This window comes from Dermacentor variabilis, chromosome 4 (assembly GCF_050947875.1).
Source record: "Dermacentor variabilis isolate Ectoservices chromosome 4, ASM5094787v1, whole genome shotgun sequence".
NCBI lineage: Eukaryota > Metazoa > Arthropoda > Arachnida > Ixodida > Ixodidae > Dermacentor > Dermacentor variabilis.
Genome location: NC_134571.1, coordinates 121,262,976 through 121,282,233, shown reverse-complemented (window position 1 = coordinate 121,282,233; position 19,258 = coordinate 121,262,976). Strand labels below are relative to the sequence as shown.

The following is a 19,258-nucleotide window of genomic DNA, read 5'->3' as shown; positions in this document are numbered from 1 at the left end:
GATGGGGCCTAAGTTCTGCCTTCACTGATTCTGCGTCATGATGTGACGTCGTGTTGTGTACTTCTGGTGTCTTCGAGCCAGCGCGCAAAGGCTCTCCAACCTCTCCGCTAGACGCTTGACCGTCCATCCCCAGAGAGAGAGCTATCCAACCAGTGTGCGTTGCGAGGGTTCTGTCACAGCACCGAGCGTGTCCGGAATACGGGTAAACGCATGCGTGTTGTGCGTTTTGATGGAAGGACAGAGGCCTAAACCAAAGCCCCCCCCCGCCCCCCTTCATATTACTACCGCTGTGAAGGTGCTTTAGCGTAAAGGAGAACGGGCTGAGCGGTCTGCACGGTGCAACCACCTGGTGGCGCATAGCTTGACCAGCCAAACACAGAGCTAATATTCCTGTAAACAAGTGTAAAATATTTTAAACATTTAAAAAGACAACGTGTTTGCGATTACGCTGCTGCCCAACATTTCCACCAGCAGAAAAGCAGAAGGCACTCGGTTACTGTTATGTTAGCTTTGTGTTTAAATGATTGAGCTCTGTGCCACCAGGTGGCTGGACCCTGCACACCGCTCACGTTTGTGCCGCCGCACATCTGACAAAACACCTAGAATACCGGAATAGCGGAATGCCGGATACCGTGAAACTTTTTTTGTGTGTGTGGTGGTAATCCTTCGGTGTGAAATGTCAGCCGCAAATGCGTAGACGCTGGCGCTGATCGGCACCGACAGCACGATGCACTGCCGCTACTCAGCCGGAACTTTTGTTGCCTTGCATCGGGACCCTACGTCGCAGCCTGGTATGTCACTGATCCGTAGGTTTGCAGCCCCCAACGCATCAAGCGCTATTCATGGTCTTCGGGAAAAGGAACCTCGAGAGCGACACTCACCATGTAGCTCACGCCAACGCGGAGCACGTTATAAGACGACTAGAGGACACTCGCTGTGTGCCGGAAGTGCTTGAGTGTAGCGATAAATTGTCTCCGTGCATGCGTCGTGATACGTATTCGACGGCTAGACGCCGAGGGCGGCAGGACGACCGGCCCAAGGAACAGACGACCCACGCAGCGCCAGGAAGACAATGACGTTTATTCGTTCGGCGACGTGCTTTTTGAGCGCTAAGCAGCCAATCAGGGAGTGGCAAAAGAAAGGAAGATATCGCGGCAAGCGGGGCAATCTTATCTGCAAATTACAACGTAGAATGCGACCAGCACCGCGAATGTTACAGTTGTCTGTTTCTTTATTATGTATGAAAAAAACATGTTAACCACCATTCCAACTACTAAGAAGAACATTTGTTCACCATAAAGTTGGCAAAATGATCGATGACGTAATTTGCGCAGCCAATCGGCTAGCTCGCCTTGCTGACGGTGATGCTAATTACGTAAATTGTAACGGATCAGCTGAAAACTCAGGGGAGCGGCGCCACTTCGATCGGTATCGATGCACGTTTTTAAAACAGTATCATGAATTACATACTTTACGGGAGTGAGCAAAACGAGAACAAGCTGAAGCAGGAGCCAACGTTTCGACAAGTGGACTTGTCTTCTTCAAGGCGCGAAGCAAAAATTGAACCTTTTGGATGAACTATAGGAGGAATTAGAGTACAGCAAATGGGATATAATAGGGCTCAGTGAAGTTAGGAGGTTAAATGAAGCATATGCACCGCTAAAAGCGGGCACGTCCTGTGCTATCGGGGCTTAGCGGAGAGACGAGAACTAGGAGTCGGATTCCTGATTAATAAGAATATAGCTGGTAACATACAGGAATTCTATAGCATTAACGAGAGGGTGGCAGGTCTTGTTGGGAAACTTAATAAGAGGTACAGATTAAAGCTCGTACAGGTCTATGCCCCTACATCCAGTCATGATGACCAGGAAGTTAAAAGCTTCTATGAAGACGTGGGATCGGCGATGGGTAAAGTCAAAACATAATACACTCTACTGATGGGCGACTTCAATGCCAAGGTAGGCAAGAAGCAGGCATGTGCAGAAAACTAAAGTAATGTTTAACTGTCTCGGTAGAGAACAGCAGTTTACGATAGGTAGCGAGGCACTGGAAGTGGTAAGGGAACACATCTACTCAGGGCAGGTAGTGACCGCGGATCCGGATCATGAGACTGAAATAACCAGAAGAATAAGAATGGGCTGGGGTGCGTTTGGCAGGCATTCTCAAATCATGAACAGCAGGTTGCCATTATCCCTCAAGAGAAAAGTGTATAACAGCTGTGTCTTACCAGTACTCACGTATGGGGCAGAAACCTGGAGGCTTACCAAAAGGGTTCTACTTTAATTGAGGACGACGCAACGATCTATGGAAAGAAGAATGATGGGTGTAACGTTAAGGGATAAGAAAAGAGCAGATTGGGGTAACAAACGCGAGTTAATGACATCTTAGTTGAAATCAAGAAAAAAAAAACGGGCATGGACAGGACATGTAATGAGGATGGAAGATAACCGATGGTCATTAAGGGTTACGGCCTGGATTTTAAGGGAAGGGAAGCGTAGCAGAAGGCGGCAGAAAGTTAGGTGGGCGGATGAGATTAAGAAGTTTGCAGGGACAACCTGGCCACAATTAGTACATGACCGGGGTAGTTGGAGAAGTATGGGAGAGGCCTTTGCCCTGCAGTAGGCGTAAGCAGGCTGATGATGATGATGATGATGATGATGATGATGATGATGATGATGATGATGAGTGAGAAATAGTCTCCTAACCAGCTTGATTTGATCAGGTATGCTATGCAGTTTTTGTCTAGCATTTTTGCATACAGCTCCTTAATGTTTTTTTCCCTCCAATATCTACCTTGTACTACTAGGCATTACTATAAGAGATCCCGTCGTATGAACCACTTCCCTGATTTTTTCGACCAATACTCTAAACGTTTCTTGCTTTTCTCGGCTGCTGACCTGTCGATGTTTCCGTACACTTTAAAGCCAAGCGCTTCTGGTAGGTGTACGTTACCCACGGTTCTCACTGGATGAATCTCTTCGCATTCCATTAGGATGTGCTGAGTGGTCTCGGGATTTTTGCTGCCGCATACAGATGCCTCATCTATTGCCGAATATTTGCTCCGGTATGTTTTTGTCCTTAGGCAACCGGCTCTAGCCTCATATAACAAGGCACTGACCTTTGTGTTATCCTACAGATTTTACCTTCTGATTTCTTTCTTCTCATTCTTGTAAATCTCCATGGTTCTTCTTGTTTCTATTCTTTGCATCCAGTTAACTGTCCCCGTCTCTCTCAGTTTCTTTCTGATGAGTCCTGGCTGTCGGTTTACAGTTTCTATTACTTTGTACGAGATGTGACACGCGGCGTCACGCGATGTGATATGCGCAGCACGTGGCGTCGATGCATGCAAACTTTGAACTGCAGTTGCGTTGCATTACACCAGCTGTCCAGATATGTGGCAGTTTCATGTTGACCTGGTTAACTCAGGCAGGCTAGGTGACTATTTTAATAATAATAATAATAATAATAATAATAATAATAATAATAATAATAATAATAATAATAATAATAATAATAATAATAATAATAATAATAATAATCGTATTGTGCCATGGGTAAAGGGATGCGATATGCGCGCCGCGTCGTCTAGATACCTGTGTTTACACTTCGGTACACTTTATGGCGCGACCTCGCAAGCTACGAAACACTGTTGAAGAAGCGAATCGTTGAATAGTAGAACGCGCTCAGCTGCAACCAGGCAATGTCAGGCTCAGCAGACCGCCGTGCAGGGAGCAACACAAGACGTAGCTCGTCGTCGACGCCGGGCGGGCAGTTCAGATCGTTCTCGTGAAAGTGATGTACCTGATGAAAGTATGTACCTGCCGAAGTGACAGCACTTCGGCAGGTACGTACACAGAGACTAGGCGCCTTCTAAACGATGGTTATGCCCTCGAAAGAAGGTGCAATGGGAACTGGGTGCACTAAAACCGAACGCAGGAAGGTTCTCAAATATGTTTGATGTATTCGAGAGACTTTCCCTTGGTCTCTAGAATGCACGTCTAGGCGAAGACTACCTGTAGACAGTAACCAACGCGAACATTCCGAAGAGACGGGAGAAGTTAAACAGGCGGACGAGGTCCTGGAACTCCTTGGGGATAAGGAACTCTGCGAAGAAGTAGAAGGTGGTGTTGACGCCGGTGGAGAGACTGCGTCATTCGGCTCTTAAAATCTCTCCCATAACGACCCAGAACACCGGGCCGAGGCAGTAGGTGGGAAATTCTTTATTTTGTTTTATTTTTTTAGCATTGGTTCAGACACAGTCAAAGTTTTGGATGGCAAAGCGGAAAGCAGACCGTTGTCTGCCTGATAAAGGCCTTGTCACCCACACGTATACATATACGCCTTGAGCGGCGCGAGCGGAACGTAGCGATAGCTATGGCGGAATTCTCCATTGTCCATGTCCTTGTAATAGTAGAAGAAGCCCAACACCGTCAGGCTGGTCGTCACAATTAGAGACGAGACAAGCATTAGGCAGCGGCGACCTGCACGGTGGATGAGAAGCGGCGCTGCGAGCGACGAGATTATTTGCAGCACGCTCAACATAATCCTGCAGTCGGCGGCCGAAATCACCTATGCGGACGACTCGATTATCTTGACAACGTAGAAGGCGATAACGTTGATGTCACGGAAATGCTGGACAGGAGCGTGTAGGCGAGCGGCACCGAGAAGCTGCGCTGCCGCCGGACTCTTATGGCAGCAGGCTGGCGCAGCTAGATAGCCTCGTTGGTCAGGCACTCGGCCTCGCTGCAGTACTTTGGCCCGTACAGGAATCGCTGAGCGTCGAACGCCTTGTCGCGCCTGGCGTGGATCACCAGCCAGCGGGGGGACTCGACGGCGAGCGCCATGGAGACGGCCATGAGGACGGGGCCGACGGTACACAGCAGCGTGGGGGCCAGCCAGTCGAGCCACTTGCCGCCCACGGACACGGCCAGCACACCCAGCGTGATGGCCAACTGGACGCCGGAGCCCAGGAGGCCGCGAACGTGCCGCGGGCTGGTCTCCGCCACAAACACGGGAACCGCGAGCGAGACGAGGCTGCAGCAGAAGCCGGTAAGCACGCGGCCCGCGAACATCCACGGAAGGCTGGCGTTGCCCAGCGCGATGCAGAGGCAGCCACCCACGAATCCCAGCGACGACAGCTGGATGGGCCGCACGCGTCCCAAGCGCTGGACGAGGAAGCCGCTCACCAGGCCGGCCACGAGGGCGGCCAAGGCGAGCCCCGAGCCCAACCAAGTCTCCTGGAAGCGCGTTATGTGGACGCGACGGGGCGCCATGCTGGCCAGCGACGCTGCGTGTAGCCCAGGACGCTCCCAATAACCACCGAGGAGAGCGACGATGAACGGGCCACATAGTAGAAAGCGGGCAGCTTGAGCGATCCCAGCTTCGAACTAGTCCGGGTTTTCTTCTTCCTCTTCTTCCTTCGAATTTTGGCACGTACCCACGAGGGCGGGGGATTTGCCATGGTTCTCAGTGGAAACATAACACGAACTTCTTGCTTCTTGTTAAAATATTTATCGTACTATTTATATTTATATATTCGAAAATATATATAATTTGCTGTTTCCGTTTCTTGAATAACTCTCATGCCAATTATGACGAAGATGCTGTATTATGAAAATAACGTGACTCGCGCTTAATAATTGAGGAAAATGTGCTTAACATGAGAGTCTCCCAGTCGCAATGACGTACTGATGTACTGTCTGGCCCACTTCCTTTTGGTCTCGGCCAAGGGTACTAGCCCCAAAAAACAAAATGTTATTCACCGAGACAGGAAGGCCCATACACGATAGGGGCTGCTCTAAGTAAGTCTTTCTTTTGGAATTATATATTCAGCAAATTAGGAGGAAATGGTCCAGTGATTCTATATCTCCACAACATACACAAAGGTTCTATGATGCGAGCCCCCACCTACTCCTGTACAGATTTAGTCGTGGTATCCTACATCGTATGAGTGTAACGGAAACTTCGCATTGCTTAGAGGGACAAAACCGGACAGTCCAGGGGGACGCGTAATTTTCGTTATCTGGTGCAGCAAGGAGGGTCTCATTTTTTTTCTAGCTAGAAGTTGTCGCCTTCATAATCTTGTTACCGCTTGCAGAATAGGGCTGGGTATAAAGTAAGCCACTGGCCCACCTTGCGCTGCCTTTGCCAAGCTGTCTGCCATCTCCGTAAGTGCTAGTCCACATTGACGAGGTATCCAGAAAACCTGAATTTCATTAACATTATGTGGAAAAGAAGTGTAGTGAACGGTGCAATAGTGCATTATTTCTGCTTTCTAGCGACATAAGAACTGAGGGGCAGCCTGCGAGCAATGTCATGCATGACCAATTTTGTTGAATTTTGTATATGGTCATGAATTCGGCCACATATATTGGAGTGTAATCGGGAAGACGGATAGCAAAACTACATGATAGTGTTTGAGAGCAATTGCCTATTGCTGATTTCTAATCTTTAAACGAGGCGTTCATGGGCAGAACATCTTCTTTTTCAACAACAAACTTCTAAGCCTCTTTTAGCTATCCGTATCTTGTCTTCTAAACCAATATGCATGGACCAAATAGAACAACGGCTTCGAAATACAATCGGAGCGGGGTTTAACGCATTCATTTTAGAGATGTGCTCTAATCGACGATTATAAAGAACTCTTTCAATTCATTTCACCATATAAGAAGGTACAGCGATTGGCCGAATCTTGTCCATATCAAGCCTTTTTACGGCGTTCTTGAAAAGCAAGCTAATTTTAGCTATCTTCCACTCGTCAGGTAGCCATGTTTTCTCAAGGGAAAAGTTCACAATTTTCAGCAACCTTCCCGTAAAGATTTTTGGCAGGAATTCGAGCGTGGTTACAGATATGCCATCATAAGCTCGAGTTGCTGATTTCCTACAAGCTACCACCGAAAGAAGTTCCAACGAGTTGACTTCTTGAAACTCATTGCACTGTGTCGGTGTTCTGAACACATTTGAGCCCTGTGCTTCAAATTGCAATGCAACGCCACGTGCTATGCAGTCAAGATTAGTCTTACCTTCCAGTGAGGTCAATACAACGGTGTTTAGCATAAGGCCGACAGAAGGTTTCTTGTTGTGCTGCATGAATCTGTATAGGTCTTTCCTGTTTTTTGGGGTCAGAGAAGTAAGCGTTTGTACTGGGGTTATAAGAATCCTTAGCTTGCGCAGTTGTCCGCTTTATGGAGGCCGCATAAAATTTGTAGTTAATGCAATTTATGGGGCTCTGGTTATGAAGAAGGCTCTCCCAGGCAGCTTGGTTAAGACGATATTCCCTTTCACATTCTTCAGCCTACAAAGAGGAACCTTTTTTGTTTCTAGTAGAAACTCCTATAGTAAATGTGGACTGTTTCGTTGCGTCAATCACGGATTTAAAACGTTGTCCGCGCGCTAGGCCTTATCAGGCCAATTTAATGAGTTAATAACAGATTTCACTATCCTTTTGTATGTACCGCTTTTGAGAAATATTAACTTTTTATGATTGGCTCTCTGTGGGGAAGACAGGGTAGAAAAAAGAATGGGGAAATTATTACTGGAAGTCCTACTATCTAGGTATGTCCATAATGTCACGCTGACTCCAGCAGCTGCGAGATTTAGGTCAATCACGGACCCCGAATCTCGGTGCGTAAATGTTACAGCACGTCTATTACAGCAGCGAACACTTTTTGATGATAACCATAACCACAGGAGATCACCACTCGTACCTGAGTGGTAACTCTACATGATATGATGTGATATAAATTCCCCTACTATGACATCTTTGTCCGATTTACTGAATAAACCATCAAAGTAGTCTGTTCAACGAACACACGTAGGAAAGTGATCGTTTACTATGTTATGGTGGAGGGGGCACATCAGGGAAAAACTAAATCACTAGCCAACAGTTCACCTTCCGGATTAATGATTTCTCGATGTATAACAGCCGGGTGAAAAATTTTTGAGGACACCATAGTAATTTAACCTCCACCACTGCCGCAAATTCGGTCAGCTCTGAAGACGCGAAAGTAATCAAAGTTGATTTGACACGTGTCAGTCAAGATTCCTATAATATAGCTATGTCTGGGTCATAGATATATAAAAAATAGGTATATAAATAATAAATATATAGATGCGTTGAAGATCAGATAAAGAAGACAACACAGAGAGGCAACTGCACTGGAGAATTTTTAACTCAGCCATGATTACTCCAAGACAGAAGAAGCAACAGCCTCTTTCAATACGTAAATTCGTTTCATGGTCGGAGGCCCTCTCTTGCTTTTTGTCTGAGAATGATTTGGTTTGGTTGGCGGGTAAGGAGGAGCCCTGCGCTTCTGAGCCACATTCGTCATTTCCACATCAGTGCTACCATTTGATTTAAACGTGCTAGCGAGGTCATATATGGCTGGCATTATTCTAGTTGATTCACGCAAAACGGAGGGTATTGGTGGTATGTCGGAAAGTAAAAGATGTTGAGAAGGCGAGTTTATAACTTTGGGAAATTCAGAGACACGCACTTTGGCCGAAAGAACTCGCGATAGTGGATCAGAAAAGGCGGTCAGTAAGTGATCTAGTACGCCTCCCAGTGCCCTCTTCCCAGCTTTGACTACTGATGTCGTTATAGGTTTTTCTAGAATTTCTCCTGGTGGTCTCATTGCATCAGCAATTGTATGTTTCCTGCGCTCTGAAAGTGCACATGCGTCTCCTCTGGATCACCTGCTGTGATGTATAATTTGCAGTATTCTGGTCTCATCGGACCTTTTTGGACACTGTGGATCATCCGCTGCTTGAACATCCTGGCAAAGGCAACAGCTTGGCAGTTGCCTTTGCAACTGCCAAGCTGGCAGTTTTCTGTTGAAGAAAACTGGTGCATTTTCAAAAATTAATTGTTGTCACTAATCGAACGTTTCGTACCGCAAAGAACAGTCGCTTGCAAGCCACGGTCCCCTTGGTTCAACCCCTTTTTGAAGCGACTAATTAACAAAAAAAAAGCGGTTGTTTCGTCGCGCAAAAGCTTCATGCAGTGACGTTGCTTGGTCCGCTTACTACCTCACTGAAAGTGACTACAACGCAGCCACCGCTAGTGCGAAACAGCATTTTTATTCTGTTACCCTTCCATCCATCTTGCAAACTAATCCTCGTAAATTCTGGACCATAGTTAACGGTACTCCAAGCAAAATAATCCAATTAACATACCCAAATGATCAACCAGTTGCTCCTGGAGAATGCTGTAATGTATTTAATGATGGTGTTCTCTTCCAATGTTACCACAATGGCACGTAGATTACCATTTGTATCGAATTCTGGTTTTTCGCCCATGGATCCAATCTCTATTGACTGGGTTGGTGTTAGCTGCCTAATTAACAATCAAAAAGCGTCCTCCTCTGCCGGCCCAGGCTGCCTGAACTCAAAAATTTTGAAGTGTATTAATGTATTTTCTGCTGTTATTTTGTCGCACATTTTCACTCAGTCATTACAGCAGTCTGTTCTTCCACACGACTGGTGCGTGGGAAAGGTGATTCCAGTTCATAAATCAGGTAACACACACTTACCCAGCAATTACAGGCCTATCTCACTAACAAGTGGATGGATGGAGTAACTTTATAGAAAGGTCCTGCGAGCTACGGGGCGCAAGGTCCCATAGAGCGGGCTACTCCCACGTTGGGACTGGGAGTTGTAACTCCCTGGCCGCATCGTGGGCTCGCTGGACGGCCCAGAGCTGCTCCGCCAGGTCCGTGCTGCGTAATGCGTCTTGTAGCCTGGCGGAGTCTTGATACTTGTTTGCGTGGGTCCGACCACACGGCCAGAGCAAGTGATGTACGTCTAGTGTTCTATGGCAATTTTCGCAATATGATGTTTTGTATAGGTCAGGCATGTAGTGGTGGAGTCTGTTCTGCGTGGGGTACGTGTTTGTTTGAAGCATTCTGAACGTCAGGGCTTGAGGCCTGGTGAGCTTATTGTGAGGTGTGCTGTATATTCTGCGGTCTAGATAAAAGTGCTTTATGATCTCGTTATATGTGGAGGGAGGGTCCCGATTCTCGCTGGGATGGTCACGACCAGAATAGGGGGCGTCGCGGAAGGTTAGGTCTCGCGCGCTCCTGTGAGCTATCTCATTGAGATTGCGAGGGGCATCCTCGATCTCTCCGAGGTGTGCCGGGAACCAGCAGATGGTGTGATGCTGCAGCGTTGCGGATCTATTGATTATTTGTAGTGCTTGTCTTGCAACTGCTCCTTTCTGAAAGGCTTTGACGGCCGAGCGTGAATCGCTGTAGACGTGGGTGGTAGTCGGGTCTGTGAGCGCGAGTGCAATGGCAACCTGTTCTGCTATCTCGGACTTGTGGGTCTTGACTGTGAGAGCGTTTCTCACTTGACCTTGCTTATTGATCGTGGTGGCAACGAAGGCTTTCCTGGTTGGGTACTGTGCCGCGTCAACGAAACAGGCTAGGATCTTCTTATCACGTATTTCGCGCAGGATGAACGATCCGCGTGCCAGCCTTCTGGGTTGATGGTGCGCCGGGTTCATGTTCCGCGGCAGTGGGCGAACCGTGTAAAAGTTGCGTATGTCCGTCGGAACGCTTTGATATAGATTCTCGATTACTGTGGTGTCATGACCTAGTTTGGCTAGGATGTCTCTACCCGGTTTGGTTCCAGAGAGTCTTGTCCATTGAGCCCGTTCTTGAGCTTCGGCGATTTCTTCAAGTGTGTTGTGTACCCCCAGTTGCAGCAGGAGCTCTGTCTCGGTGTTCTTGGGGATTCCCAGCGCTAGTTTGGCTATCTTCCTCAGTTGTACGTTGAGTTTGTCCTTCTCCGCTACCTTCCATCTGTGCATGGCCGCCTCGTAGGTGAAGTGGCATAGCGCAAAGGCGTGTGTTAGCTTGAGAAGATTTTCGTCCTTAAGGCCGTGTTGTCTGTTGGCTACGCGTCGTATGAGGTTCAATGCATTATTCGACTTTGTCACGATCTTCTCCACTGTAGCGGCGTTAGAGCCGTTGCTCTCAATGAACATCCCAAGGACTCTGATTTTGCTGACGTGTGGAATGGTTCCTCCGTCTTTTGTTCTGAGAGTAATGACGTGTGTGTCTCTGATTTCGTTCTTTGGTTTGGGACCGCTCCTCGATGGTTTGTAGACGAGGAGCTCCGACTTCGCAGGCGAACATCGCAGGCCGGTGGGAGCGAGGTATTCCTCGATCACGTCTATCGCTTCCTGCAGAGCGCTTTCAATTGATCCCAGGCTACATCCGGGGACCCAGAGCGTTACGTCATCGGCGTATATCGTGTATTTGACGTTCTCGATTTGATCCAGTTTCTTGCCTAGGCCAGCTAGCGCAAGGTTAAAAAGCGTCGGAGAGATGACAGAACCTTGCGGGGTGCCCCTGCCTCCGAGTTTGTATTTCTGGGACTTGATTTCCCCTAGACGGAGGGTGGCCGTTCTGTCGCTCAGGAACGATTTTGTATAAGCGTAGAGTCTCGTGCCGAGGTCGAGGTTGGAGATCGTGTCGAGTATGTAGTCGTGTGATAAATTATCGAATGCCTTTTCGAGGTCTAGCCCTAGGATTACTCTCGCGTCTCTCGTGTCTGCGTCAATGATCTGATGCTTGAGGAGCTTCATAGCGTCTTGGGTGGATAGCCCGGGTCTAAAGCCGATCATTGCTGCGGGGTAGACATCTCTATCTTCGAGATGTTTCGAGAGCCTGTTTAGGACCGCGTGCTCGGCTACCTTGCCGACGCAAGACGTCAGCGAGATAGGTCTGAGGTTATTGATGTTGGGCGCCTTGCCGGGATTTGGGATGAGCACGATAAGGGCCGTTTTCCAGTCTTCTGGTAGTGCTCCATTCCTCCAGATTTTGTTGATTTCCTCTGTGAGGGTTTCGATTGAGGTTTCGTCGAGGTTTCTAAGTGCCTTGTTAGTTATGCCATCCGGCCCCGGCGCTGACTTGCTGTTTAGGTTCTGAAGCGCCGTGCGCACCTCTTCGGTTGAGAAGTCCCGATCAAGCTCAGGGTTGGCTTTGCCGCGATATGCATCGGCGGTCGTGCCTCTAGCATTTTTGGCCAGCGGGAGGTACTTGTCGGCAAGACGGTCAATGAGCTCATTTTCCGTAGTAATTTTGAGTTCCTCGTGCATGATCTTGTTCAGCGTACGACCCTGGTCCGCTTTGGTTTTGGTTCTATCTAAAAGATGTTTGAGCAGGTGCCACGTCGTCCCGCTGTTGATGCGGCCGTCCGCGGCGTCGCACACCTCGTTCCATTGCTGGTTAGATAGTTGCGTGCAATATTCTGCAATCAGCCGGTTGAGGGAAGAAATTCTTTTCCTGAGCCGTCGATTGTGTCTTTGTTCTTTCCATCTCCTGGTGAGCGATTGTTTGGCTTCGAGCATGTGGGCCAGTCGGCTGTATTTCATGTAAAATTCTTGAGCATATAATATATTCACATTTGGCTGAGTTTTTAGAATCAAACTCCTTTTTCAACCCCTGTCAACATGGTTTCCGTAAGTTCTTTTCCTGTGAAACACAGCTCTTAACATGTACTAACGATCTCTTTGCAATTTCTGATCTAGGTACTGACATTGACTGCGTATTTGTTGATCTTGCCAAAGCCTTTGACTCTGTGACCCATGATTTACTTCTGCTTAAGCTGACTCAACTTAACTTGGACGCAAATGTACTCGAGTGGATAAAGAGCTTTCTTTCTAACAGGACGCAGTTTGTAAACACTAATAACTGTAATATTCGGTTTTCTAACGTGCCAGCAGGTAGTTCCTCAAGGGTCAGTCCTGGGTCCACTTCTCTTTCTAATCTATATTAACGATCTTCCGAACTGCGTTCTTTCCTCTTCCATAAAGCTTTTCGCGGATGACTGTGTTCTTTACCGTAAAATTACTAATCCTTCAGATTCCCAAGAGCTGCAGGACGACCTTAACCGCGTAATTGAGTGGTGTTCTAATTGGTGCATGCAACTAAATTCAAATAAATGCAAGGCCATGCGTATATCTCGTAACACTGCCACGCACACCTACTTTATTAATGATGCATCTGTGACGTCAGTTAGTTCTTACAAGTATCTCGGCCTTCACATATCAAATAACCTTTCTTGGCACTCGCATATTGACTATGTTACTAAAAACTCTAATAGCGTGCTTGGTTACTTACGCCGTAATTTTAGCTCTGCTCCTTCTTCCCTGAAGCTAACTCTTTATAAAACTTTAGTTCGCTCGAAATTGGAGTATGCTTCAGCCATTTGGGATCCGACTCAGTCTTCATTAGTTTCTACTCTTGAAAGTATTCAAAACCGCAGTGCACGCTTTGTCTTATCTAATTATTCTCGCTATGCAAGTATTTCTTCAATGAAACGAACTCTTAACTTACCTAATCTTTCGGCACGCTGCAAATCTTCCCGTCTCTCCCTTTTTCACAAAGTTTTTCACTTGAACCCCCTTTTAAAAGAGACCCTTCTTGCCCCTCCGTCTTATATTTCGGCCCGCACTGACCACAGCTTTAAAATCGGGGTGCCATTGTGCCGTACTAACCGGTACAGTGACTCATTCATCCCCAGGACAAGCACGGACTGGAATCGCCTTCCCGCCTCAATCGCACTCATGACCGACCCTACTAACTTCAAGACCGCCGTTCAGAATGCCCTTTGTTAATATTTTTTGTTAATACTTTTTGTTTGTATTTTTACTGCATTACTTCTTGTTTTGACTCCGCTCCTTTCTGTAACGCCTTCGGGCCTTGAAAGTACGTGAAATAAATAAATAAATAAATAAATGAAGAATAGGCAGTGGGAGGCATGGCTTGCGGACGAGGGTCGGGAGAGCCAGTTGGCTCTTCTGGACCAAGCCCAGTGAGCCGCTCGTGCCAGTGGGGCCCTGGAATAGGGGCTCCAACCATCGTGTCCTATTTGATTTTATTTATATTCAATAAAGTTTTTACTCTCTCTCTCTCCTTCGGCCAAACGATCTGACCTCCGAAATTTCAAGATAGTGGCTAGTAGCTGTGCGCAACTGTTCCTGAATGACTTTAGCCTTCTTTATTTCCATAGCGGCATCGCTAATTTGCATGAACACCGCGGGTATGTCACGCAAGATATTCCGATTGAAACATTCCAGGGGATAGTTTTGGACCGGCAAGCTGGTAAACCATATTGCCGACCCTCCCTCTGGGGAGGTAACAGACTTGACGACCCAATACATAGAGAAAAACGCAAAAGCTAACTGAGGTAACGAAAAAGCTGGCCAATCACCCACCCACGGGAACAGCTGATCTGCTGTAGTTCTTGAGAAATTGTCACCTACTTTCTCGATTACTAGAAAAAAAGTAATTGCGCAAATATAGAAGCACGTGCCACTAAAAATGGAACAGGATGAGAAAAAAAGAAGGAATAAAAATTAAGAACGAAGACGAGCGGAATAAGGTTCGTAATGCGCAGAACGTAATCACATGGAAAAAGCCACGCACTTCTAGTCACACAAGAAAAAATTGTCTGGACGAGAAAGCTCTCGCAGTGTTGGAAGTTCTTGTTAAGTTTTCTGGTGGCCTCTAAACAGCGGGAAGATCCAGATGAAGTGATTTCAAGTCCAAGAATCACCAAGGGTGTTCGATAACGAGAAGAATAAGGACCCTCGTAATCCTGGAATGTCATTTGTAGATTGAGTCGTTTATAAAACACCTTTTGTTTTATTCATGATTTAGGATGAGCACAGTGTGCCAACTTCTTTGGTGGCGTATCCACACAAGTGTGTGTGTCCCGTGCGGCTACGTTCTCTACCTTCTTCTTTGCTGACCTTCATATAACATTGAAAACCTCTGTTGCTTGCCTAATACTCTCGACATCTCAGTGACTTTTCCTACACATCAACCGGGACAAACATTTCACGAATAAAATAAACACCAATAGCATCATCACCCGGAGCTCGAGATGGTAGGAGGCAGGGTATGAAGAAAACCCGCTTTATTAAGATTTTTCGGTTTGTGGGGTGTTCAATCCTCCTGGTCAGTGCTCAGGAGATGGCTTCCGCGCAATAATCATATGCATAGACATGGTGTACAAATGAAATGCTTGGACACTGTTGGCCTTCAGGCCATGCCTGTGATATTACGGTGCAATAAATGCTTCCGTTTCACTAACATCTTTAAGTATTTGCGAGGTTTAAGCCTCAAAACATTACAGCGGGTAATGATGGGCCCTGTAATGGAGGGGGGTTCAGGATTAATTTTGACCAAATAGGGTTCCTTTATATATACCTGTACATACATACATACATACATACATACATACATACATACATACATACATACATACATACATACATACATACATACATACATACATACATACATACATACATACATACATACATACATACATACATACATAAGAAGCCAACAAACACTGACACCAAGGAAAACACAGGGGAAATTACTTGTGATTAATAAGTGAAATAAAGAAACGATAAATTAATGGGAATGAAAGTGGATAAAAAAACAACTTGCCGCAGGTAGGGAACGATCCCACAATCTCCCCATTTCGCGTGCGATGCTCTTCCAATTGAGCTACCGCGGCGCCGTTTCCCCATCCACTTTCTTGGGTATTTATGTTTCCTAGTAGAACCCTGGGAGTGTTAGCCAGCCACACACAAACCTTGGCGGCGGACGTGGGACGTCCTTTCTGCCGCAGGCGTCACGAGAACGTGATCTTTTTGGGTGAAGGCGACTGGTCAGCAAACTCTGCGCATCTGGCAATGGAACTGTCGGTCCTTCCGTCCCCGCTATGCAGATCTACAAGAACTCGTCAAACAGGACCTCCCTTATCTAATTGCGCTTCAGGAAACCAACACCTACAGCGTTCGACTTCAAGGATACACCGCTCATACACAAAGCCAACACACAGCCATCCTAACGAAGAAAACTCTCGCAAATGCAAGAACACGAAATAGAAGGCATACCCATCGGGCACACCCTAGTGGAGATCATACGATTGGCAATAAGAACATATGCTGGCGATAAAGCCTCTTTATCGCCAGCATATAGAGCACTTCTCGTGATCAACTTCCGGAATTCAAGAGCTTTAACGGGAACTCAGGAAATGCATGAAAGGCCATCAAGTTGTCACATTGGGAGATTTCAACGCTCCACATACAGCATGGGCTTGTCCAAACACCACCAAGAAGGCAGCCCGAGTGCAGGACACTGCCCAACAACACAGGCTGACTCTCTGGAGTGACCCGCTACAGGCCACGGGAGTCCTAAACAGTGTCTCCAGGGACACAAACCCGGACCTTGCCTTCACAATGAAAGTCCACTGGGCCGAGTCGCGTAGGCTCTCGGAGAAGCTCGGAAGCGACCACCACATTATCAAATTTGACATCGCGCACAACCAGAAGCTGACCAAGACTGGAGTTGCCAGGCTAATAGACTGGAAGTCCTTCGAAACAACCTCAGCAACAATCGACGACATCGGCCGTTGACTCAAGGGCCTTCTCATCAACGCAGAAAGTCACACCAAGAGCATCCGACATAGCACCAACACCTCCGCAGTCGACCCACATCTCCTTCATTTCTGGGAGGCCAAAAGAAGCATCCTGAAGAGGTGGAAGAGACAAAAGCTGAATAGAAACCTGAAGCAACGAATCGCCCTTCTCACCATACAGGCGCAAGATTGCGCGAAGCAACTGAGCAGGCAAAATTCTGGCTAAAGTGAAAACTCTGGCTAAGGTTAGCTGGGACAGCTTGTATATATATTAGATCGTCAGTTTAGCTACAAGTTGAGTTACTGAAGTGTCTGGAATAATTAAAATTAATTATAAATAATTTATTACTGCACACCAAATCACATGATCGTAGATTTTAGAGACCCACCACGTGAGCACGACTTAGGCGAAATTCCTGGAAACCCGGAAGTATAAAGTGGTAGTAATGACGTCACTATTGACGTCACACACAAGAGGGTGGCATGATATTTCATAAGCTATTTATTGGAAAACAGTTGCCTGGCATAGACTGCACATCTGCTTAGCAGAGCGGATGTGGCGGCACTCACACCTTTCGCTTCTCCTCTTCGAACGTGCACCTGCTCGCTCGCTTGCTCGCGAGAGCTATGAGCTCGCGCTCGTTACATGCTCTGACGTTAGTACCACACAGTGCGCGTAAGGTACGCTTCGTGCGCAGCTCTCTAGGAGGCCACGCCCCGCCAAGTGGTGTGCGCTGCGCTTCCTCTGCGCCCTCCCTCGCTCCTCGCCTCCCGATCGTGCCAGGTTAAAGAGGTTCGCTCGCTTGACCTAATGAACACCAATGCCGAAGCGCAAGTGCTACTAAGAGACAGATAAATCAAAGATTAGGGTCGCCTATAATGTTTTTTAATGGAGAGAAAACTAGAAAGTTATAAATATTTTAATCAATGTAATTGAAATAAATAACGTGAGACTGGATGTTTAGGCAGCAGAAGAATGCTATTTTATGCTATAACGGGCACTCAAGCGGTCATTTAAGGAATGCATAAGCGATAAATATTGTCCTTTATACATCATCATCATCATCATCATCATCATCATCATCATCATCATCATCATCATCATCATCATCATCATCATCGTCGTCGTCGTCGTCGTCGCCGCTATAATAATAATAATAATAATAATAATAATAATAATAATAAAAAGAAATATCATCCTCATCATCACCATTGCATATTTAAGAGCACTGTAGGAGAAAGCCTCTTCCTGCGATCTCCAATTGGCGCTGTCTTGCGCCTGCAAATTTCTTAATTTTATCACCCCACCTAATTTCTTGCCGTCTCCGACTTCGCTTCCCTTCCCTTGGCATCCATACTCAAACCCTAATGGTCCATCGGTTATCTTACAAGTTAGATCGGCATGATAAGGACGTAAGGCAACAAATAGGCATTTTGCCCAAAGTCCCGATTTCTATAAATGACTGAAATGATCGTCAGTGCCCTATACATAGCACCGGTCTCTGTCTCATAACGCGATGGTATGCAGAGAGCCGTTTTACTGCAACAGCGGTACAAGGGATACTACACTGATTAGGCACATATAGGCGTCTTTTAAGTGGTATAGTATGGTATGGTATTCCTTATGCGATGGCGCACACCCACTGTGGGGGATTGGCCAAGATTTGGATGAAATTAAGCTATCTTTATTAAAAACTGAAAATGGTAAAGCTAACTGGAGGAAATGAACAAAAATAAAATGTTTAAGAATTCAATACAACCTCTTTGTAGCAATTATAAAATCCTCCACGGTTGAGCAAATATCCCTGTGGCACTGTCCAAGAGAGGAGGCTCCTAGAGAAAGGATATTTATAATTGAAAAGCTCAAACCAAGCTGTGTAAATCTTGATTCTAGATTTTTTCTTAGAGAAGTGAAACAGCGGCAGAATAAGAAAAAATGATCTATTGTTGCATCTTCTCCACAGACTGGGCACAGAGGGGAGGGCACCAGACCAGCCAACTTGAAACCACCAACTTGAAACCAACTTGAAAAGACACTTCAGAAAATGCGAAGCCTTTAACTGAATGTATTCACGCAGGCGAAATCTGAAAATGACTTTGTAATAACGGATATAACCAGCGCAACTTTTTCTTTTCGCATTCATTTTCAGGACAGCATCTAACTCCGTTGGCGTGGATATCATTATACACGCCAACTGGCATGTGCCTATAACTGCTTTTATTTTTTCTTCTTTCAGTGGTCCATCTACGATAATACTTTAAGGCTACTGTAAAAAGACTTAAATACAGCTGCTGCACCGTTCGCTGGAGCAAAGGAGGGATGTGCACGTGTGCAAGCACTTTTGCTCTGGAGTAGCTTTTAGTCCTGAACTGCCCTAGGACTAGCGTTAATGGGTTGTCGCGTAGGTGTATCACGTCATATGTCGAGCATCATAGAGGGGCTCTCGGAAGTCGCATGCGCGCGAGAGAGAAAGAGCTATTCGACGAGAGATGAAGAAGAACCAGATGAAGAAGAAGCAGAAGAAGCTTTCTCCTGACTCTTTAAGAGAGAAATAAGCGTGTTGACATAGAAGCGTGTTACACATAGGACAGGCTAGGAAACATGATGACTCGGTTGAGGTACCAAGGTCTGTGGAAGTCGCAGAAAAGAACATGGCGGACGAGGAGACGCCTGCTCCGAAAAAGAGGGCCCTATCCTCAACCATGGGGATTCAGGGCACAGTCGGTTCTGAGCTTAAAGCAATGATGGCGACTTTGCAAGAAAGTGTAAATCAGATCATTAGTAGACTGGAGCGGATAGAAGAACGGGAAAATA

The 19,258-nt window shown here is 46.6% G+C and overlaps 1 protein-coding gene across 1 annotated transcript; it reads right to left on the bottom strand.

The window, feature by feature from the left end:
* Nucleotides 1–4,317: 4,317 nt before the first annotated feature.
* LOC142578315 (solute carrier family 2, facilitated glucose transporter member 8-like) lies at nucleotides 4,318–5,370 on the bottom strand. The gene is made up of 2 exons (XM_075687716.1): nucleotides 4,713–5,370; nucleotides 4,318–4,569 (listed from the first exon to the last, which is right to left on the bottom strand). The coding sequence occupies exons 1-2, from the start codon at nucleotides 5,271–5,273 to the stop codon at nucleotides 4,318–4,320; spliced, it is 813 nt and encodes a 270-aa protein (XP_075543831.1). The 5' UTR covers nucleotides 5,274–5,370.
* Nucleotides 5,371–19,258: the final 13,888 nt, after the last annotated feature.

What these genes read in the sequence shown, in the direction of transcription:
- LOC142578315 (XM_075687716.1), bottom strand. Translation starts at nt 5,273, where the DNA reads ATGGCGCCCCGTCGCGTCCACATAACGCGCTTCCAGGAGACTTGGTTG. An exon ending in GCCTGACCAACGAGGCTATC is followed by an intron (nt 4,570 to 4,712) that starts TAGCTGCGCCAG and finishes TCGTCCGCATAG; the next exon opens with GTGATTTCGGCCGCCGACTG.